The sequence below is a fragment of the Motacilla alba genome, chromosome 5 (genome assembly GCF_015832195.1).
Source record: "Motacilla alba alba isolate MOTALB_02 chromosome 5, Motacilla_alba_V1.0_pri, whole genome shotgun sequence".
Lineage (NCBI taxonomy): Eukaryota > Metazoa > Chordata > Aves > Passeriformes > Motacillidae > Motacilla > Motacilla alba.
In genome coordinates this window covers 47,406,064-47,429,419 of record NC_052020.1, presented here as the reverse complement: position 1 = coordinate 47,429,419, position 23,356 = coordinate 47,406,064, and the positions used below count along the sequence as shown (strand labels likewise).

The following is a 23,356-nucleotide window of genomic DNA, read 5'->3' as shown; positions in this document are numbered from 1 at the left end:
TATTCAACTGTGTATGTTTATATTATACCAATCAATATTTAACTCAGCTCATGATCCTGACACGTTCTATTTATACTTATGTATCTATATCAGATAAAAGCTTTGCAACTATGTGGTGAATTCCAGTCATGCAGTTCTGATTTTTTTTAAAATTTGCTTGAGGAACTAAGCAAATAAAGGGGATGTACTGGAATAATAATAATAATAAAAAAAGCTTAAGAATAATTTCTTGCCAGAAATAGAGAAATTCAAATATCTGAGTAGAATTGGTTTAAAACAAAATGTATCTCTTCTTCTCTACAGTTTTTTTATACCAATATAATTATAGCTTGTTTTTAAAATTGGAATTGTAGTATAGGCAATGCCAAACCAAACAGAGCTGGCTACAGGGTTTTGATCATTTTCTCTGGTACACACAAAGGTCTGCCTACTGTATTTATTACAATAGCTCCTCAGAGGAAGTCAGAAATGCCATGCTCTTTGTACTCGTCAAGTTTCACAAACAGCAGTTAAGAAGCTGGCTTTCCATTCCCATCACCCTTCTTCCTCCTTCCCCCATGAATTGTGTATCTTAAACAAAATGGTCAAAGGGAATATTGTAGGAGAAAACTTCCTCATATGTATATTTATATATACACATGTGCACAAACCCATAGGCCTTTACATAAAACCACTCACAGATACACACACACACATGTCAGCACACACTCAGAGGGTTGTTGGGCACTGAACAGGCTCCTCAGGGCAGTGGTCACAGCATCGAGCCTGACAGAGCTCATGAAGGTTTTGGACAATGCTCTGGGGTACATGGTGTGTCTCTTGGGGATGGAGCTGTGCTGGGAGTTGGACTTTGAAGATCCTTGCGGGTCCATCACAACTCAGAGTATTCTGTGATTCTGTACATAAATGCACCTGCATATACATATAGCTCAGAAAAGGAGTATTGCACTTCTGTGTCCCCACTGGCTCCAGCAGAGGTGTGGAAGGTGAGATGGGGGTCCCAGCAAGGCTGGCTGCTGGGGGCAGTGAAGATGCACCGTGTGCCAGGCTGCTGCCAGAGCCCTCTTTGTGCTGGCCAGAACAACTCCTGCAGCAATGACAGACAAAAGCTTTTAAGATTATCTGTTAGGTGTGGAAGGAGGAAGCTCTTTCCCATGCTGGGATTCAATCACAGAGTCTCAGGTTGTCCCAGCTCTCCCTTGTGGTCTCAGGGGCTCCAGCATCACAGGTCCCTTTGAAGTCCTGCCTGCAGGCTCTGAGTGGAGCATGGCTTGCACACTTTGGGATCAAAGCCTTACACAGCCACTTGCATCTAGGTACAAACATTGATTCTCTATTTCCCTGCTCTTTTGATTTTGTCTCTATGTCTACTGCTTATCTATTTATCTGTTTTCCATTTTCCCTTATTTTGTTTTGCACTCTCAACATATTAACACATTGAGCTTTGCTCCATTGAACTAAACTTTCCAACTACATTTCCAAGAAGTTAATCCCATTAAGTTTTTTACTGTATTTGAAATGGATTTGCCAAGGAAACAGTATTGCTGTAATTTATAAATGCATTGCAGCACCTCTAGGAGACAACTGTCTCTGTGTTTGGACAGGATATGTTACATGGAAATTGAGAGAGAATTTGTAAGATTTATTTTTCACCACTGAAAGCTTTCAAGAACTTAATCTGAAAAAGAGATTATTTCTTTTCTCCCTGTGTCCAGTTATAATTTTTTAATAAAGATCGTATAGCTTTGGAAAAGCATTTAACAAGCTTCATTGGGATATTACATTGCAAGCAAAGTTCTTCTATGAAAAATTCTTAAATGTGGAAAATAATTTGAGATTTTGGACAAGCCATGGCTCACTTATTTGATTTTTTTATGAAGTTACAAAATAGATGTTGTCCCCAAATACCCTGATCTGCAATGATTAAACTTAGTCTTGTGTGGAGGTCTGGCACAAATCCTCTGCATCATAGTTTAATGATTTATTTTGCTTCACCCTGAATTTGTCCCTGTTGAAGTCCAAATGTCTTCCAAGGGAGTTGGTTTGGACCATGCATCTGTGTGTGATAAAAAAAATAAGTCTGCTTTGAATAAATGGGGCTGGGTCCTGGGCATAACAGGGCATGGCTGTGTGGGCGTGATGTTAAATAGGTTTTTCTGGTCAGACAGGGTGGCTAAAAGATACCCTGAGGTAGAGCTCAGCCCCATTGCCTGCTACCAGAGGACTGGAAAACAAGGCAGAAAGCAGCCTGGCCACTCCTTGGCAAATGCCTCTCACTTCCACCCATTTGGGTAGAAATCTCTGTAGGAAAGCTGTGCATGGGGTGGCTGCTGGGGAGGGCAGGAGGGAGGGGAAGAGGTGGGCAAATGAAACCCCAATGTTGCTGGGGCTGCAGGGCAGAGCAAATTCCATCTGGGTGTGCACATGGGTCATTGGGAAAGACCAGTATGGCCCCTCCATGAGAGCCAGGTGCTATTTGAGGGACCCTCAGGGGGGATCCAAACTGTAAGGTTTCCAGATGCCCTCCATGGGCTCCAATAGGGCTGTGTGCAATGCGCTGATTTGCCATCAGGAATAAGTTTCTTCATTCCCCATCCCTTGAGCTGGATTATGTCATCATGCCAGGGCATTAACCTATGGCTTGTACATCTAAATATATTTGATTTTGGGTTTTCTTCTCTTCTAATATTACAGCTTTGCCTGGAGTTTATAAATACTCCATTTAAGGAGCTATTTAGCAGTAACAACATTCCTGAGCTCAATCCAAGAATTGAGCTAATTATGGCTCCCCTTCAAAAATCTATTTCCACTCCCCCTCCCAAGGCCTTCTCTCCCCTGTGGTCAAACAGCCTGAAGATAATAAAGTGCAAAAAACTCCTACCTAAATAAACAGAGGAATTAATTGGATACACTGTAGCTGACAGATTAGTAAATCCCAGTCTTGCATTACTTATTTATGTGAGTCATCCTGCTGTGTGGAAATATTTGTGTAATACCCTGATTTAGAAGAATTATATTCAAAACCCACAAAACAGGAGGTTTTTTGGCATCTTCCCTAAATGGGATAAGGAAGAGTAACAACAAATCTGTTTTAACTGCTCATTAGCTGGCTAAAGCAACTGGTGATAAATACAAAAAAGACAGTTTCTGCTCTTGCAACTTCATAACTGTTGCAATAATTTTTCATTTTTTTCATTCAAGAAAAATCATGTCTTACAGTATCCTTGGAAAAAAGCCTTCTCTGTTTATAGGCAGTGCAATTCCACATTCTTGGTATATGGAACACCAAATGTCCGGGGATAGCCAGCATCCTGGCAGAGTGCCATGCATCTTATTATATAGTAGGAGAGCCAAATTTCCTCCTGCACAGTATGTCTATAAATAAATTGCTTCTTCCCAAGCAATTAAATAGAAGCATTTTTCCAACCAGCACGCAAATACAGGATTTTTTCTTACTGCAAGCAATAACCAATTTATATTAGTTTAAGGTCAGAATTATTTTAACAATTATGTTAAAAATGCCTTCTCCTAAGCTTGCAGAGGAATGTAGAAAAATGCAATGAAAAATTTTCCTTAAATGACATTTCTTCACTTGTAGGGATCTGGCATAAAGAAGCCATCCTTCAACTGTCTGCAATTGAAGTGTTATATGTACATTTCAGCAGGGCTGTTAAAGGCTGACACTGCAGTCTTGAGACTCCATTTACATTCAGCCTGTAGCTTCTTGGGGGTATTTGTGCAGTTTATTTACACGGTGCCTGGAAAAATAATCTCATAATTTATATTGGTGGCTCTAAGAAGATACTAGAAAACAAATCAGTATTTTGTGATTCTTGATCTAAAATCTGGATGTCAGCAAAATATCATGAGCTCCTCATCTCTCACTCTTATTCAGAACATATGGATGTATTTTTGTGGGCTTGACTTATCAGGTTATTGAAACAATGCAGGCAGGAGGTTAGGAAATCTTCATCTGGCTGCTTTGGTAAGTAAAATTTATTGTAATTATCAGTCTTAGAAGGTATCTCTGCTTTTCAATCAGATTGGCATTGTGCCACTTCACCTCTTTCAGAGGTGAGAACCAAAAGGAAACTATAGTGGTACCACCCTTTTGAACTTCAAATACTGACAAAATTAGAACACTCTAAAATGCAAAGTGTATCTTATTGTGGGACTTCCTTTTATTACACATGGAATGTCTTAGAAACCATGGGGAGACAAGGACTTTCTTTTGCTCCTTCCACATCTCCAGTCATCATCTAGAGTAATTAGGTGGTGTTTTTACAACTTTTCAGCTTTTTTAAAAGGTTTTTTGATAATGAATGATTGTAAGCTACCTTTCTCAGTTCCTCTTTCGTAACAAAATTTACTTTTTTTTTTCCTTTAACTTCCTTCTTCTTCCATTATGAAAACTCTGCATATACTTGAATTGTATCTCCCATTCAGAACTACTTCCAGAAGGAAATGCTTGCAGCAGTGGCATCCCCATAGGGTAAAAGAAGGATGAAGAAGTTTTTTATCAGAACTAGAAAGTAATTTCCTTTAGATTCAGTATTAAAAACAAGAGTCTGGTAAAAATGCTGACTATATTATTAAGCAGTGTAAGGAATGAATATATTTCTTGTGAGTACTTTCTCATGAAAACCAGTATTTTTTCATGAATTTTGATCTAGTGTGTGCAGAATAGCTTCTCTGTACCTTCATCTGTGCCTCCCACTTTGAATGGGAGCCAGAAAGGTGTCATAGATAGAATTAAGTGGGCCATCTTTTCTCAAGACAAAGTATGTTCTTAAATAATAAATGATCCTGGCAAGTTGTTTATTACCAGCAGTTAATGATCTGTTTATTAGTTAAAGTCTGTGGCTGTTAACACTCCAACAAATCAGTTCACTCTGTTAAACATCAATTTTGAGTACATTATTGGTATTAACCATACAACGAACTAAAACTGTTGCAGACAGTTGATTTTATTGCTGTGGCAGAATTGTATAATAGGAGGCAAAGGTGTTCAGTAGGGTACTGCTGTAGATAGATTAGGTTACATTTGTTTGTATTGGTTAGCAACTGATTTTATCCACAGCGAGTGTGTATTCTCTTTTCCCAAATGTCTCTCAAGCAGTTTAAAGTCATACACACTCTAATTTCTGTGGTTTTTAAGAGTGTAAGAATTACTTTTGTGTCTGTGCATATATTTTGAAAAAAAAATAAATTGGTGGCTTAAAAATTAACTTCTGGAAGGTGTGTGCAATGAACAGCTTGCTTAAAAAAGTTAAAAAAAAAAAAGCTCAGAAATCAAATACTGCTAACACTGTTTGTTTGCCTGAGCAATTGGCACTAGATTGACTGGTTTACCAGACTAGTTGCAGCTACCGGGAGGAACAGAGTTTAAAGATTCTGGTGTCGGCTCTGCATTAAGCTGTGCTTCACTTACATCATGTTAAAATCCCACAAGCATCTTCAAAAAAAAAAAAAAGAAGACCTGGGATATTAGGTGATCTTGATGAGAATACTTGGTCTTGAGTGGAATGGTGCTCTACAAGGTTTTGGCTCTACCTAGTCCCAAACCATAAAATACATGGATTGCAATTTTGCATCTGATCAAAACAAAGCTGTAAAACTCGGTTCACTCCTAGGGCTCAAGCAGTGGTAATAAGTCTGGCAAGGCTGGATAACTAGGTGTGAGAATTACATTCCAACCCGCAAATTCAAGAGTTCAGATCTGTTCTTTCAATTTTGGCCCGCTTCTCATGAAAGGTAACTCTAAATACTTTCAGCATTTAGAAGTAATCCACTGATTCATTAGCAGAGAGTAACCCCCAAAAGCTTTTCTCTAAAATGTATTAAAATACTTTTCCCCAATTTGCTTGACAACTAAATTATTTTTAGGGTTGCTTCTATGATAGATTAATCAAACTGATCCAAAGCCTTGTATGGGCTCAATATTATTTCTCTCCTTTCTGGAGGGGCTGGTTCAAATTTGATTTGAGTCTTTCTTAATTAAGTTGAATTCAGCTAAAACCAACATAGTTAAACCAGCAATCAGTGGTTCATAGCACTTAGCTAGTGCAAAGGCTATCTCCAAATAGTATTTAAAATTAAATCACACTAACATTATATTGATAATCTACAACTTGCTTGGGGCAGAAAACATTACTGGGGAACGTGTTGTACCACCACAACTGTAGCTGTGGTCTAAAAGGTCAGTACAGAACAAGAATTCAGTAACAAAAGTGACACTTTGGACCCTGAACAGGAGGATGTCTAGCAGAGCTTTCTGTAAAGGTATTAAAGTGTTCAGCTCTTTTCATGTTTGCCAACCAATTTTAATGCCCTGTTGAAGGAGGAATAGGAAGACCTGTGGTTTACACCCAGTGTCAACAGCAAGGTAATTTCCCTAAGAGTAAGTACTGCTTTCCTGAGAGTTTTAATTACCCTCGAGGTCCTGTGGTTTTCATCCAGACTTGCAATTAGCCAGTTATCCCAGAGGAAGGTATTTGCAATGTAATCTGAATTAAAACCTAATCCAAGTCCTGTTAAAACCAAAGCTAATGTAGATTTGCTGAAATTCTCTCTCTGTCTGTTTGTTGCCAGCATAGCTTGTTTAGGGGCTTGAGCTGCTGCAGCTTCCCTGTCACTCAGGGATCACCTACCCTGCTTCAGAGCAGTCCTAGGAAACACAGCAAGAGAGGGGAAGGAGGACAGCTCAGCTCTCTCCTTGGCTAGGCAGTGACACAAACTTTCTCACTTGCCTCTGGGAAACCAAATCACATTTTAATCTTGCAAAAAATTGCACATTTTATAGACCAGTGATCATAGATCACTGCATAGAAGCAATGGTATCTCAAGTCACGCTGCTCCCTGTAGCCCTTGAGGATTGCTGCCTGCAAGTTTCTGCAGTTGGCATTCTGAGTTTGTGTGCACTATACGCACAGAATGATTACACGAAGTCAGACATATCCAAGGAAATCTGTGGTGGTTGCTGTTTGAGTGGATGCTGTTTGGTTAGTGCTATAAATTTGTATGCACTGACACTTGCTTCTTGCCGGAAATGCAGTGATCGCTATATTTATTTGCATGTATTTATATATTAAAGTCCTGTGTAGGATGGCATGAATGCTAAATGTGTTTTCCTTTTCTGAATGCCTTTTTCTGTCCCTTACTCTGATCTGTTTAAAGAGTGTCACAGAGCAATGAGTGGTTTCAACAGAAAAACCTCTGAGTAGTTTCTGGTAGCATGTATTTTTTCTTATCAATGCATCACTCTGCATCTCTCTGCAAAATGCAGCCAAGTGCCAAAACAATAGACTCTTCCTGTACTTTTACTTTCCTTCAATCTCTAAGAGCAAGGCTCCATTTAAATCCTTCTAAATGAATATTGTGAATGACACACCAGAGAAAAGCGTGTGTTTTACCAGTCAGGCTTGAGGGCGTTTGAAATCAGCCCTCAGTTTCAAGTGACAGACAGCAGCCAGACTAACTGAGCACAGGGAGGGTGAGAGGGAAGCTGTATAGGATGGACAGGTCAAGCAGCCCACAGGAAAGAAAATACAAAAATTATACAACTTTGTGTCTCATGGTTCTTTCTCTTTAAGAACAATATCTATATTATTGCAGTCACTCTCAGCACAGAATTGCTCTACATGCAGTAAGCAGGCAGAAAATTCAAATGCATTTTCAGAATTAAAGGTGTTACATTTGCAATGGCTAGATTTTCTCATCTGGATTTTAATGGAGAGACAGCATCAGTTCAATGATTTCAGAATAAGTGTGCTGGTGGAATTGCTGTGCACAGTCTAACTCCTGGATTGCTTAAGAGTGAATGGTTCAATTTTCCTCCTTGAGCCTTGTTTGACATTGCACAACATGCAGTGCACAACTGCACAACCAAGTGTGGAATATAGTCCAGAAAATTTAAGACACAGACTGAAGATTGTTTGTATATCACTCCCTCTTTGCAAGCAAAGGGCATGTCAAGCTAATGCTTTTGTTAACCACAGCCAGTTCTGAAGTCAAGGCACTCTGTGCACCAGAAAGTCAGATTTCTTTCAACATAGCTCTTTCCAAAACTTGATGCTCATGTTTAAATCATTTTAGAATTAGGAATCCAGTTGTTGGGGCCAGAGTATAGACTAGGGAATATTTTTACAAAATATTTAAAGTTGTTCTCTGGTTTCCCTGGATCCTGCTAATGTTTCAACATGGGCCAGTCTGCTTTTGCTGAAATAGGGCAGGCTGAGGTTAGGAAAACCTAAAATTAGTGGGATTTAAACTCTAATGGCTAGACTAAAGCATTAGTCATCTGGTGAGTGATTCCTTAAGATGTCCTTGTAAAGAAAATATTTTTCAATCAAAAGAAACCAAAACAGCGCACTACCTGCTTTAGGCAGACTGAGAATATGTGTGTCTATTGGAAAATTGGTTGAGTTACAAAGGTTCTGAAACTTATCCCAAAGTTTTAAAAGTTTTGTCTTATGTATTTTACAAAATGAATATACACAGGAACTTCACATGACACCTGTCATGGGTTTTGCAATATTTAAAGATACACAAGTAGATAACCTTTCTGATAGAGCACCAAATTAGTGATGAAAATGGGTAGATGTTGCTGTCACTAACTGCTGTTTCAAATCCATCTCCATGCCCTGTTCAAAACAGCAAATTTTGTAACCAACATGAAATTCAAAGGTTTGGAAAGGAAAACTTTCTACAAACAGTTATTGTGAGAGCTACTATTGGGCTAAAATTTGGTGTTCTGAAAACATCTGGAGTCTCAGTAAGACTTTTACTCCTAAGTGGAATGCCTTTTCTTATCTTTGGGTCACTTCTGAACACGAAGTGGTAGAAGCCTACAGCTCACTTTAAAGAGAGCCTGCTCTGTGAACTGTGGTGCCTCTCTAGGAGCATAAAGAAAAGTAGGCAAAAGATCTGCAACTCACTGTCTTCTTCAAGCTGTGTACACGCTCACAGTACACATGATAATATAGCTGAAAGGCCCAAAATACCCCCAGTAAAAAACCTTTTCTATGAGAAAATTCAGAGTAGATCAGAGTGCTCTATAAATTCATATTCTTTATGCACTGACATTCCTTGGTTAGATCTTTCCTAAAATACCTTATGTCCACTGGATTTTCTCAACAAATGGTAGCAAATGCATGCGTACTACCCTGAGGCTAAACCACAGTGAAGAATTGGCCCAAGAAATGCAGATGTCCATCCATCCATCCATCCATCCATCCATCCATCCATCCATCCATCCATCCATCCATCCAAGCTTTGAGCACATTTAATCCTCCAATCAGTTGCTAATGTGTGTTGATATATCCACTGCAAGAGGCAGAATGAGGAAAGAGGATTATTGCCTCTCCCTGAGAATCTTTACCAATGAAAAAGCCACGTAAGGATTCATCCTCACTCCCAAAAGCATCTTGTGCCACATCAGCACAGAAATAAAGAGGATGCCATCAATAAAACTTCTGAAAAAGGAAATATCCCTGTCTTTTGGCTCCTGTATCATGTTCTCTGCTCAGTTCCTAGTCCAGAATTTCATCTAACTACACAGCACGCTGACCTCTTGAAACAGGCATCAGGCCCAGACTATGATCTTGCATATCTTACTAAAACTTTGGAACAAATCCATCAAAAAACCTCTGAATTTACATTTTCATAAAAAAAACAGAGTTCCCTTCAAAAACAAAAGTTTGAAGACTAGGCTGTGAGAAAGCAGTGCATAGGAATTAGAATGGAAATAGAAACCCAAAGACAAAGTGTTTAGAGGCAGCTGCAAATGGATAAATACTGGCATCATATTCCTGATTCATAGGAGCAGAAGACATACTTGTTGCTCCAAAACATTGTATAATCCCAAATTATAAAAAATTCCCTGTCTCAGATGAGATTCAAAGTATAAAAGGTACATGTTGCAAATTTTCAGCTAGAGGTGAACATCTATCACAGGACTTAAAAAATCTAGTTCTGGTTAGTTTGGAATTAGATGGTTAGTTAGGAGGAAAAAAACCATAAATTAATTCAGACCTAAAGTTAATTGTATCTAAATTTAACATTTTTTTTTCTGGAGGCTTTCAGAAAAGTATCAAGGCACTTAAGTATATCAATATTGTAAATAAAAATGCCTTTAGAAATACTAAAAAAAACCAAATCCAAACATAATATAAACACAACTTTTTAGTTCTGTCATCTAGTGGTTTTAGTCTCGTGTTGAATTCTACAAATGATCTTTGCAGGAAATAGGCTATTTTTGCCTAAATTAGAACACAAATGAGGATGTGGTTTACTAACAGCATGATAGAGACAAAGATTAAGGTTGAGAACATTAGTAGGTAAATACAATAACTCTTCCACTTCAGTTGCTTCACTGGATGATGTTGTTTTTCACCTACTGTAAGCACTGATCACTGAAACAGATTATAATTATATTTATTTCTATGATATTATCAAAACATCATCTAACCAAGATAGTATTTCCATAGTTCTTTCTGGTGTATTTGCCTTGCCTACTTCAAATCTGTTAACCTTCATCATATATTTATCCACTAGAGCTTTGTTGGGTTTATTTTTGTACTTTTGACCTTCATTACTAATATTAGTTCCTGGATTTATAAAAAATACAAATGATATATATTCATGATACATATCTGACACACTTCACTAAAAAAAATTCTACTAGGTTTCAGTCATACAGTGTTTGGAAATGATAATGTGACTTTTAGCTGGAAGATACTCTCTATTTCACTTCTGATTCAAAATCACTGGCAAGTACCAAGCGGACTTCCATAGGTGTGGGATTGGGCTCCAGTTGTAGTTCCACCATGGTAAACACTGTTAGATTAGACCAGAGTCATATTCACAAACTCTAAATCTCCTGAAAACCTGAAAACCATACATCGTGTGCATGGTACAGAAAACCATGCAGTAGCTGTCTTTTGTACAGGTGATTTATTTATCTTTAAGGTTGACTTTGTTGCTCTAACTCCCTTTTAAAGACTTTTGAGGTTCTTCGCATTACAAATGAAGAGTTACTTTGGGTGTAACCTCCAGAGCCTTTTCAGAGAGAGGAGAGGTTCTGGTGGCATTATGTATGTACACTTTATACTGCAGAGAAGATCTTTAGCCAATGTAATAATGCCTGGGTGGAATGATAAATGCTGACCACATATAATTTCTGTTGATTTGTAGCTGTGTGTGCTCAGGAGCTGTTGTGGTTTAAAATCCATGTGGTACATGATGATCCAAAAATTTAGTTCAGTTATTTGAAAAACAACAGAAGTCTTAGATTGGTTTATGTTTATTATTTGGGGAAAAGTCCCTTTGGCTTTTTTGGTTTGTTTTTTTTTTTTTTTTATTTTAATTACTCAACTTATAATAGTACAAACCCTGGCATAGAAAGTGATCTAATAGCATAATGAGCACAACTTGTGCACAGTGTTTGTAGGGAACAGATACACATATCTCCCTCTCCAGCATTACATGTGACTGTATGTATAACACAGGGAATTAGAGTTAGCTCATCCTTACACAGAAAAAATAAAATACTAATAGGTTAGAGTGAAGCCATCTTGTCTGGAAGCTGGTCAGCACACTGCTACAGTATGTTCAGTTTCCAGAAGAAATTTTGGTTGCTGGCTGTACTGTGATTGAGAAGCACTTTGTAAACCTGGGTCAGTCATGTGTGTTCAACAGATCCACTATGTCAGCCTCTCCAGCACATCCCTTGGAATGAAATTTTCCTCAGTGTAGATGTCCAGATCATCCCACTTTCCTGAGCTTAAATGGGTTTGATCATAATATCTTTGAATAAAGTATCTCACTCAAACCGCTTTTGATGGAAAACAAAATTTCCTAGTAACAAGGCTTCCTCCTGTTGACTCCTGCCCTTGCAGCCAAGGACCCAAATTGTATTGCCACTGTCCCCTTACAGAGATGCACTATGTCAAAAGATTCTTCTTTGCAACAATCTGCACAGTTTAGATACAGATTTCTCTGTTAAGATAAAAAATCATTTCTTGCTGAGTCATTAATGTTGTATATCCTTGCTTGCCAAGTATGCTGTTAGTTGGAATACATATGAAACCTGCAAAAAAAATATCTCATTGCCTCTGTTCAAATTCATGGAAACCTACAAGAGATTTTACTTTCTTCACTAGCTTATATCAAATCAGACTGAACCCATACCAGCTTTTAAATTCCTACAGCATCTGATTTGTCTGTAACAGAATTTGTCAATGTTGACTCATTACAATTCTGAAAAAAATCACCTCTGACCACTAACAAAGGGGGTAGTGTATCTTGAGAACTCTGTGTATGACTAACTGACATATACAATAAATACAAATGTTACTACAGTAACAGATTGAAATTATATAGTTCATTTAAACCTTTTTCCAACTTCAGCTTAGTCCCCGCTAAAGCACACAGGAAATAAACATATTGAGCTGTCTGGCACCAGGCAACTATCCAGGTCCTGTTCTGTCTAGCACTGTGCTAGGCTTATCCATCTAATCAACATTAGGAGGTTTATTTATGTGAGACAGATATATTAGTAGTAAATTAATTTATTCAGTAGCTTGGTGGATTTATACATGTACAAAATCATTTTAGTATAAGCAGACTTAAAACTGAGTGATTCCACTACTTTTATGGGCTGTATCCTGAAGCCCTTAGCACATTCTAGTCTCCTCTTCACAAGAAAAAAAAAAAAAAAATACAAACCAAACCACACAACCGCCCCCCTGCCCCCGCCCCCCCCCCCCCCACACCAAAAAAACCCCAAAACAAAAAAACCAAAACACATCACCAAACAAAACATTAATTGAAGTCAATGGAATGTTTACTGGAGCAAAAACTGCTAAAGACTTAAGAACTGGTGAAATGCAAGTGAACATGAAGCTAGCTAAGTGGCATTTCAAAGGGTAGTGGTATATTTATACACATTGTATGCAATATTCCATGTATAAAAGTCTGTTTCAATTTTTAAAGCCCAAGATAGTTTGTAGAAGAGAAACAGCTGACAGAATTCAGAAGGGATATCTGGGTTTTCTTCATCACACCTATTTGTACTTTAGACAGACTTCGTTTTAAGGCATTAATTTGACATGCGAGTCAGGTCTGTGCTACGTTGAAGACTGTTTTCACTGATTCTTGTGTTGTTTTTTAGAAAACAAGACTGAGAATTCTCTTAGTGCTAAGGTTTATCCATTTCAATCAGACAGTGAGTGGCACATTCCCACCTCATTCGCAGTTTTTAATTCCAATTGCTTTTGAAATGTCCCTTTTCCTTCCCCCCTTTATGCTGCCACTTGAAAGTTGAAATGCAGCAAGAATGTAACGTTAGGTGCCAGTTTGCTGAATTACAGGGTGACTGCTTTAGCTGATCCCAAAAAGCAAGTGTCTTTTTATACCGCATAAAAGCCTGAAATGTTTACATATCAAAAGGCTATAGGCCAATTTCTGTCAAAATTATACATGAAGTTAAGCAGTACAAGCAATTTATTTAAACACTAGTCATTGTAGAAAAATTCAAAACCATATGCTCTTTTAGCAGTTTTTCACAAATGCATTTGACCCATGACTTGGCAAGACATGCATGCTTCATAATTTACTCTAAATTTCAAATCCTCTTGACATTTAAATAAAAGATCTTCATTAATAAAGTTTATATGAATGAAAACTTTAGAAACTGATATTGTTAGAGGGAAGCTTTCAGAAAAATACCCAACCGCTTTTCTGCCTCGTTTTCAAGTGACTGACTCTCCTAATCAGTTCAAGATAAGTTTATTCTGGGAACAAATTACGGTAATTTCGCATTGTATGACTTTTATACTTTTTTTTTTTTTTTTTCCCCTGCTGAAGCAGTGATGCAATCAATTTGGAACAAACGTGGGGAACGCTGCAGGGTGATGGCATTGATAAGTGAGAGATGTGCCGCGAAGCGCCGTTTCGCGGCCGGTCATCCCCAAAGCCCTGGTTCACCTCTCGTTCTCCCCTGGCGTGGGGCGGGAGCCGCAGCCGGGACCTGCTGCCCCAGGCGAGCCCCGGCCGGCCGGGCTGGGCTGCGGCGCCCCGGGCCCCTCCGCAGTGCCGGTGCCGCTCCGGCCGCCAGGCCGGTCAAAGATTCCGCCGGGAAGGCGGTGGGTGCGTTTTGCATCGCCGAAATTATTCTTTAATATATTAAAATAAAATAAAAAATATATATGTCCGATTTCTCAACAAGCGCATTTTCATAGACTTGTGTATGGTGATTGCTTTGTATGAAATCGTGTTTGGGTAATAATATTGAAAATCAGCGCCGTGTTTACCGTATTTCATACCTAACAGCTTGCTCTGCCCAGTGCTATGCTCCTCTTTAGATCCCTCTCTCAACCCATGCTGTGACCACCCTCCCGTAACAAACAATTGCTTAGCAACACTATGCAGCACAATTTGCTTGCGTTTCATTTGTTATTACAATTTCACCCCGACATTGTGTGACAACTGATTGTTTGTTTAACACAATTTTCCGTTTGCCAGGCTAGCGAAGAGCGCATGGGAAATGAGAAACTCCGAGGGCAGGTTTTGCGAAGCGGGTATCAAAACCGGGGGTTCCACGGCAAAACGACTCAGACTAAAACAAAACAAAACAAAATAAAAGAAACCTTCCCCGCTGGGTGAACAAGTCATTTGGAAAATATAATTTCTAAATTAGGAATAAAGGTAAGCCTTGTAGCATGGTGGATCATCCGTCAGGGAAGCAAAAAACTCTTTGGGAAGCCGGGCGCCCGCCCGGCCCGGGCGGTGCGTGCTCCGCCAGCGCCGCGGCTCCTCCGGTGCCCACTCGTGTCCCGCGGCGCTGCTTTCACCTGGGAGAAGCCGGACAGGCGCGGACACGAAGCCTTGGCGCAAGTGATGCTAAACACCCGAGAAGTCGGCCCCGGCGGCGGGTGTCCCCACCGAGGGTGCCCCCACCTGCGAGCCCCCGCAGGAGCGGGGCTCCGGGGGTCACCCGGATTGTTCCCCGAGGGGCGACAGTCCCGGCTGAGCGCTGTCCCCGCGCCGCACAGCGCCCGTCCCGAGCCCCCGGGGCACCCGGGGACTGCTCCTCTCCGGGCCGGAGCCTGAGCGGGCCGTGGCCCCGCTGCCGGCCTCCCCTCAGGCCTGGCTCTCCCGGGACCCCGAGCCCGGCTCGCCCGGAGCCCCGCTCCCCGCCGGGGTGCGCAGGCCAGCGGAGGGATGCTGCCGCGCATTGCTGCGGAGCCGCTGAGGACGTGAAGGAGCATCCCGATGGCGGCATTAAGCAGGAGCTGCTCTGCGTGCAGCGTGACCGGCTGCACTCTGGGAATTACTGACCAAAAAATCCCAACAAACCGAAACTCCCTCTCCAAGCCCACCCACAAACAAACAAAAAATAAAGAAAACTCTCAAAACATCGACAGAAAAAAAAATTTCCCAAATCTAACCAAAACTCCGCCGAACCCTCTGTCAAATAGTTTCACTTTCCATCAAATTCGAAAAACTTGCACGAAGTTTAGGTCTAAATGCCAAAGGCGTAAAGAAATGGTTAGGCAGATAAATTGAAGTAAAAACCGATGCAGCTAATTAATCACATTGCAATGTATAAATAAAGCGAGAATTTTGTTTTGGCAATCTTTTTTTTAACGCTTATACAAGTCTTTCGCTATAAATGCGTTTCACATCATTCTCAGGTGCGGTTTTAAATCCTGGAATAGCGAGGAAAGGAAGGCTAAAGATAAAGCGCGAGTAAGCGCTAACGAGGATATTCTTTGTTGAGGAAAAATAATGTGTTCCTCGTAAACGGACTCTAATGGCTTGTTTTCATTTCATGCGTACAATTTCCTACCTTCTTTGATGGAGAGTTGATGGGGTAAATAGTCTAATCTTATTCAGTTCACCTCCTGTGGATTCCCAGGGACAGTCGTGACAGACGAAGTATTCTGCAAATCACAAGAGCCAGCTACCAGGAGAGCCAAACCTCTTAATAGGAAGAGTTTTAGGGATTTAAAATTTTTCCATTTAAAAATTCACAGAACATGCAAAATATAAAGTTCTCTGCATCATTGCAACTTTGTGGGCTTTGTTTCCTAAGCTAGATAATTTAAGAAATAAAAAGAAAATAAATAGGCACCAAGACAGATCAGAAGCAAATTGGAATATCTACCACGCCCGGGGATTTGAGATGGCACTGGTCTTTAACGTTTGCGTCTCTTGGCTTGTTTTAAAAATAAAAGGTGATACCTGTCTGAATCTGTTAAAGAAGAGAAAAAAAAAAAAAAAAAAAAAGAAAAAAACGGAGAGATAGAAGTTTACAATATTCATGTGTCCTTGTTCCGCCAGGTGACCTAGGAATATAAAAAAAATAGTTCAGTTACTCAGTGAAGACTTTGTTGCTTCATTGAATAAACCTAAAATCAGGGAAACGCATACTCTTCAATGCCCGTTCAGTCCTCCGAGCCGGGGACGCAAGATTCAAATCCTGCTACAGAAACACTTGGAGTGGGGGGGCGTTGCATGTTTATGTGGCAGTTTATTTTTTTTAAGTGCTTCTTAAGCAGTTCGAAGCATAAATAATGAATCTGAGCCTTAGACAGAGGAAATCGCACCCACTAATGTGAACTAACACGACCAAAGTAGGCGCATAATAGACAAGACTAGGAGCTGCTAACCACTTCTACACAATGGCATTAATAAGATTAACCTGGGCAATTAGCCGGTGCAGCAGAGATCAAGCCTAAATCTGGGGCCTTTCTAAAAAGCCCACTAATGGAAAGGATTACGTTAATTTCATTAATTCTCAATACACAGACTCGGGCTGCTTTCACTCCTTTGTGTAACCCCCACCTCTTCCCCACCAAAAAAGGGGAGAAAAAAAAATCAAATCTGGTTTTGTTTGTCATCTGCATATTACCAGGAACTAAATCCAGGATGACGTCGCCTGGGTATAAAAAAGGGAAGAGGTTCAGATGGATTATACTCCGAGTAGCCCTCTGGGTTGAGATCAGTAAACAGGCGAGAGTTGAGGGGGGAAAGTTCCAGGGGTGGATCCTGCGCACACGCACACACACCGCACACGCGCGCACAGACACACACGCACACTCTGCCCGCAAGCTGCCCTCGGAAAAGGCACTTTTCTTTTCGCTCCGATCCCTTTTTAAAATTTATCCGAAAAGTTTCGATTTCGTGTCCTTCCAGCCTCTTCCCCCCCCCTCCCCGGCCACCACCTACCCTCCCTCCCGCCCTCCTCCCTCCCTCCCCCGGCCGGTCCCCGCCGCCCTGCCCCGCACGGTTTGGGGCATGCCTGTGAGCATGTTCAGCATCGACAATATCCTGGCGGCCAGACCTCGCTGCAAGGACTCGGTGCTGCTGCCCCCGAGCGCCGCGCCCGTCGTCTTCCCCAGCCTCCACGGGGACTCGCTCTACGGCAGCGCCTCCGACTACGGCGGATTTTACTCCCGGGCGGTGGCTCCCGCCTCCGCGCTGCCGCCGGCCGTCACTGGATCTCGGCTCGGCTACAACAACTACTACTACGGGCAGCTGCATGTGCCGGCGTCCCCCGTGGGCCCTTCGTGCTGCGGGGCCGTGCCGCCCCTGGGCGCGCAGCAGTGCTCCTGCGTCCCCCCCGCAGGTAAGGCGGCCCCGGTTGGGACGGGGCGTTCGGGCCCCCTTTGTTCCCGCAGCCGCGGGGCCGCGGCGGGCGGCGGGGAGCTGGCGGCCCGCAGGACAGCGGCCGGGCGGCGGGAGGGGGCATTTTCGGGACGGGACAGGAGCGGGGGGAAGCGGCGATCTCATGCAAAGCCTATCGTCGACTCGTCTGTCTGTCCGTAGGTTACGAGGGCACTGGGTCAGTCCTGATGTCCCCTGTTCCCCATCAGATGTTGCCCTACATGAACGTGGGCACTTTGTCCCGGACGGAGCTGCAGTTACTGAACCAGCTGCACTGCAGGAGAAAAAGACGGCACCGGACAATCTTCACTGACGAGCAGCTGGAAGCGCTGGAAAACCTCTTCCAGGAAACGAAATACCCAGACGTGGGCACGAGGGAACAGCTGGCCAGAAGGGTGCACTTAAGAGAGGAAAAAGTGGAGGTACTTTGCTTTCTTTTTCCTTCTTCAGCCCTCTCCCATTAGCACTCAAACGCGCCCGAGCCGGATGTATCGCGGTGCGGCTCCAGCCCGGCTCTGCCCGCGGAGGGAGAGCGACCGCTTTGCGGGGGCAGGGGGAAAGTTTTTTATTATTTCCAAGTGCCCTTCCTTGGGGCGGCCAGCCGAGCCTGTCGCGGGGCTGTGAGGGATTGTCGGCAGGCGGCTGTGCCTCCTGAAGGCGCCCGGCCGGTCCCACCCGAGCGCCTGCTTCCCCCGCCTCCCTGCCTCCGTCTGTCCGAGCGCGGCCGCCGCGCACCGGCCCCGGCAGGGCTCCTGCGGGGCTGAGATCAGCTGCGGGTTTGCATAGTTTTATTTTTCCCTCTAATAATTTAATTTCTTAACGTAACAGGTTTGGTTCAAAAACCGCCGGGCGAAGTGGCGGAGGCAAAAGCGATCGTCTTCGGAGGAATCAGAAAACGCACAGAAGTGGAATAAAGCGTCTAAAACGTCACCGGAGAAGAGACAAGAGGACGGGAAAAGTGACTTGGACTCTGACAGCTGATACTTCTAAGTGGGGGGGACATTTCCCGTGGACTGTCGGATACGCTCCAGAGGATGCTACTAATCTTGCACAAGATCTGCCTTGTTGGAGGGGGAAAATATCTGTATATAATGTACAATGCCCCGAGCTAATTCCGTGTAAATAAAATGTGTTGCGGAGGTGTTGCACAGGTAGACGGCGGCGCGTTTGTTCACTCTGCGCCGCGGGGAGAGGGAGAGGAGGGACAAGGGAGCGGGGAGCGATGGTGCCCAGCTCCCCGGGGAGCAGGGCCGGCCTTGCCGGTTCAGTTCCGTGCTCAGCGGTGCGGTATCACGGTGTGAAGGCCGGCTCAGTTCCGTGCTCAGCGGGGCGGTATCACGGTGTGAAGGCCGGCGGAGGGCAGCGTTGGCGGGCGGGCCCGCTCGCCGCAGGCCGGGGAGCGATGATGGGTCTCGCACCCGGAGGGAAGCGGCCGAGGCCCAGCCAGGCAGCCTGGTACGGGGTCAGCCCGGTACGGGCCCGAGGAGGCCGGGAGCGAGCCCCGCTGCTCCCCCTGGGGCTCCGGGGGGCGGCCCGGGGCAGTCCGGCCCCGTTCTCCCGCCCGGGAGCGCCGCGGCTCCCCCGCCGCCGCCCGGCCCGCCGGGGACCGTGCCCTCGGGAAACACCAGCGAGCGCAGCAAAGCCGGCCCCACGCTTGTTGACTCTGTCCCGTCTCCCTGCGCTTTGCCCTATCTCCCTGCGGCTGAGCCTTGTTGAGTTTCCAAAGTGTCTGTCTTTGACCTTCGTTTAGAAAAGCCGTCTCTCCTTAGCGGTGTTTAAAGTTGTTGTTAATAAATTTTAGACATTATCAGATAAATTACACGTGAGGGGAGTACGACTCCTTGTGTGTTGTTTTTTTCAGGTGTTTCAGGGGAAGTTGCTTATGGAAGTTTTCTCCCCTTTGAGGCAGCACCTTTGCAATGACGAAAGCAGTGACAGCCTGGTCTCGCTTTACTCTTCCCTCTGCGAGGGCCTCGTAGAAGAGACGTCTATTCCCCCTTTAAAATTCACGTTCATTTTCCTTTCGCTTTTTTTTTTCTCTGTGACCCTCCAGCTCAGAGCTTATCATTTCAGAGAGGAACCACGGTGGCTTTCCCATGGTGTTGTGTTTAGGAAGACCTTTCTCTCTCGTTGCTTAAAAGACTGTTCATAAAGTTAAAACAAATAACCTGAAAGTGTACAGCCAATTCAGACTGTCTCTGGCCTGAAAACTTCAGGCTGTGCCTTTCATTCAAAGTTAAGTGGTAGTGAGCTGATTTTTCTTAATTATGGCCAATGCCTAAACTCACCTGTATCTATTAATCTCACCTAGTTTAGACAAATTGTTTTTTCAAATATGCTCACCATTACTTCCAGTGACACGAGAAAGCGTCAGCTGTTGCATTGCTTGCCTTTTTCCTATTCTTTGTGATATATCCAGGGTTTTATGGGTGCTGTAGCAGGGTGCATACTGCAGGTGTTCGTGTGATAGAGCCAGGCTTGGTACCTGTCCGCTCAGGTGGCTTTTTAATGCCAACGTTTCCACATATATGCAGTATCTCTTTCTGAGCGACCTCTCAGGATATCAAGATGTAGGAACAGCTGCTGAGGAAGCAATTCGGTGTGGTTTTGTGTGAGCCCGTCCTTTAGGGGGCTAAGAGTTTCACAGCTACTGCTGGCTTGAAGAGAAGAAATTTAGCCTCTTGTTCCTTGGTGCAGCAGAGCAGGAAGGGTAAAAGCAAATGGATTCTTCTTCTTGGATACATGGGATGATTTGGTTTTATGGAGCAATTGCATTTTGGAGACTCTATCCGTTGCTATAGATGCATATTTGACCTCTGTAAATTATACTGAATTACAACACAACAGGTCTAAAAATTAGTTCTTAAATTGCTGAAAATTAGATTTGAAGAGTTTTGTTATGTTATATGCAGGAAGTCTCACTGAGTGGATTTTTAATGTCATCACCTCTGTATTTAGTCATTGTTAGGTCTTAAAATGCATACTTAATTTGGGAATAAAAGCCAGGCCTAAGGATAATATTGCCCAAGACTTTACAAATGCCTATCTATTTGTGTTACTTCCATGTGTAAATATCCCTACTGCCACAATAGGAGCTTGGAAAGGTTTTGTTTTGTTTTGCATTTTTTTGTGTGGGGTGATAATTTTGGAAGTTACTATTAAAGATTTTAGCTTGCATAGTTGAATGTAGGAATTAAACTAGATCTGGGATTGTAAGAAGTGGGATTTAAAAATATTTTTGATTACCAGTAGGAGTTACTTAAAGTGGCAGTACATATCTTTAAAGAAACTTAGACTTTTCCAATGGGAACAATGGTTCCAGTTGTGACCCACGGAAGAACCAGGTCTCCAAACATGCCAGTTAATGGATTTATTAAGAGCTGTTTGTTCTGTGGAAGCATGAGATGTGATGTAAGAATGAAAACTTTGTATTCCAAAACACAGTTTCTATCCATGGAATTGTGATGAGTCACCTCTGATTTCTTTAAAATGACATTGTACCTTTGTCTGTGTTAATTTTTGAGTTCTCTATAAACTCTTCATTGAGATAAGCTTGATCTTGCAGTCACAGGAATCTATTGTTATTAATCCATGTAGGTGTAGATCTACTGAAGTTAATAATATGACTTTAAAATCTAATTGAAAAGCAATTTTAATCTTGGCCTAAAAGCTTAACCTTACTTACTAAAAATGGTGTTTGTGCCATTATTAAGAGTAGCTGTCTCATTCTTTTTCTCACTGGTGTTTGTTGAAAGCCTAAAGGTTTCATTTTATCTTTTTAGCCTACAAAATGAGATTCTGTGCAGTATGGAATCTGATACTGAAGAAGTAGTGAGACGTTTGTATGAAAAGGATCAAGAAAGTTGAAAACTAAATCATTTAAATTATTGAAGGCACGAGGGAGACTGTAATACGAAGATCTCTCACTCACTTGTGCTGTTTTGTTGGCATATTCCATTTCTAGATGTCTGTCTGGATTTTTATTTTAGGAGGATTCCTACATGCCAAAATGCAAATGCCACGTAGCAGCTTTCATTATTTTCTCTTTCTGTTCATGCAGTAGGAATAAATCAAAGCAAGGGACCTGAATATGTGCTATGTTCCAGCAGGTTCAGTTCTAACAAAGGGGCTTTGAAAGAGTTGTTTGTGGTTCTGTTTGTTAGCACTTGTCTAAAAAGAGACCAAAAGAGAATTAAAAAAAAAAAATTGGTTAGTTTTTTTCTGTATCTCCTCCACTGCAACTTACAACTTTGTATTTTGGGCAAACAAGAAGACTGGATGGGACTGAAATGTGTTGTATTATTCATGGTACTGAGGCACTGTCTGGGTTTTACAAGTCGAGTTCAGCTTCTTGCTGTCTTACTGATTCTCTATGAAATGTACTTTTCTTTCTTTCTTTCTTTCTTTCTTTCTTTCTTTCTTTCTTTCTTTCTAAATTTCTTTCTAAATTTCTTTCTTTCTTTCTTTCTAAATTTCTTTCTAAATTTCTTTCTAAATTTCTTTCTAAATTTCTGTCTGTAGAATGAATAATATTCCTCTCAGATCTCACAAGGGAGCTAGGTTGAGTGGGGGATTATAAGAAGAAACGTAAGCTACTTTGGAGGTTCACCACTGTAGTGCAGACTTATTCCAGATAATTCTGTGCATTATAGGAGTAATAACCAAATAATTATACAAAAGGAGCATACACCAAATAAATCTGTCTGACACCAAGCTGGCTTAGGTTACAAAATTCTATTGCAAAGGAATGGTAGAGAGACCAATGTGTAGTAAGGGTCCAATGCACAAGTTTTCTTCTGTATAGAGGCAGATTTAGTAATCTGATGTGCTCTCTTCATTGTGCCATCTGCCTTTAGATAGCAGAAATTTATATTTCTATTAATACTCTATTAAGTATATTTATTTCTGTAGTTCTTGTTTTAATGAGTAATGCTGGACAGCAGAGGTCAGAATTTTTTTTGGTTGACATGAAGTGATTTATTATCAGCTGAGAATCTGGACTTTTTTTACCTTTCAGTTTTACTAATACTTGAGTGAACTGTTTTTGAGCTTTACTATAATGGGATCCTGGGAATACAAACCATGCAAACTCTTTCTTACACGTGACTTGTGAAGCAAACATTTGGATTAGTGGAAGTTATAAAAAAATGCAACATTAAGGTGAGTTCATATTTTTTGTGCTCCATCTGCATTTATTGGTTCTCTGGGATTAAACACTGTGGAGCATTAAGGAACAAAATCCTAAAGAGTTTTTGTTTTGTATTTTGACCCCGTAGGGTTTTATTCCACTTATACTTTAAGCTTTCCTACTTCAGAGACCTGGTGAGCCTGGACTCAACCTAGACAGAAAAGTTTAGTCAAAATACCTTGTTTTTCAGGAGTTGCCACTTACCCTGATTTGATTGGAGTCTATTGCACAAAGGTAACAATTATAGATACAAGGAGTTGGATTGTAAGAAATTAACACAACTTTGAAGTGGCATACCTCTGTAAAGTATCTGACAACTTTAAATACAGAAACCTGTATCTGGAGAATTCACATTTAAAATTAAAAAAAAAAAAGGAATCATAGTTATTACACTTTTGTATTCAGGGTAGAGTAGATGTCTACAGACAGATACATATATATGTATAAAGACATACATATATGTCTTATATCCCTCAAGACATAAGGCAAAACTTAAGG

The 23,356-nt window shown here is 41.8% G+C and overlaps 2 protein-coding genes and 1 long non-coding RNA gene across 4 annotated transcripts; 2 read left to right on the top strand and 1 right to left on the bottom strand.

Annotated features, from left to right (window-relative positions):
- Positions 1-6,250: 6,250 nt before the first annotated feature.
- Positions 6,251-15,912, top strand: LOC119702167 (WW domain-binding protein 11-like). 2 transcript variants are annotated; one of them, XM_038139706.1, is made up of 2 exons: positions 6,251-6,385; positions 14,524-15,912. In XM_038139706.1, exon 2 carries the CDS (start codon positions 14,721-14,723, stop codon positions 15,336-15,338), a length of 618 nt encoding a protein of 205 aa, XP_037995634.1. In that variant the 5' UTR covers positions 6,251-6,385; positions 14,524-14,720; the 3' UTR covers positions 15,339-15,912. The 2 variants fall into 2 exon arrangements, with proteins under 2 accessions (XP_037995634.1, XP_037995635.1); XM_038139707.1 differs by having other exon boundaries at positions 6,345-6,400.
- Positions 14,485-17,466, bottom strand: LOC119702168. The gene is made up of 4 exons (XR_005257271.1): positions 17,348-17,466; positions 16,169-16,255; positions 15,851-15,944; positions 14,485-14,617 (listed from the first exon to the last, which is right to left on the bottom strand). It is a non-coding gene; the product is annotated as an uncharacterized LOC119702168 (long non-coding RNA).
- On the top strand, positions 16,575-18,822 carry GSC (goosecoid homeobox). The gene is made up of 3 exons (XM_038139704.1): positions 16,575-17,632; positions 17,833-18,092; positions 18,499-18,822. The coding sequence occupies exons 1-3, from the start codon at positions 16,771-16,773 to the stop codon at positions 18,649-18,651; spliced, it is 1,275 nt and encodes a 424-aa protein (XP_037995632.1). The 5' UTR covers positions 16,575-16,770; the 3' UTR covers positions 18,652-18,822.
- The last annotated feature ends 4,534 nt before the right edge of the window (positions 18,823-23,356 follow it).

Excerpts from the sequence above, each read along its gene's own strand:
- LOC119702167 (XM_038139706.1), top strand. The coding sequence starts at position 14,721 with ATGGTGGATCATCCGTCAGGGAAGCAAAAAACTCTTTGGGAAGCCGGG.
- GSC (XM_038139704.1), top strand. The coding sequence starts at position 16,771 with ATGGAAAGGATTACGTTAATTTCATTAATTCTCAATACACAGACTCGG. Across the intron at positions 17,633-17,832 it reads CTCCTGCGTCCCCCCCGCAG|GTTACGAGGGCACTGGGTCA; the intron begins GTAAGGCGGCCC and ends GTCTGTCCGTAG. Across the intron at positions 18,093-18,498 it reads TAAGAGAGGAAAAAGTGGAG|GTTTGGTTCAAAAACCGCCG; the intron begins GTACTTTGCTTT and ends TTAACGTAACAG.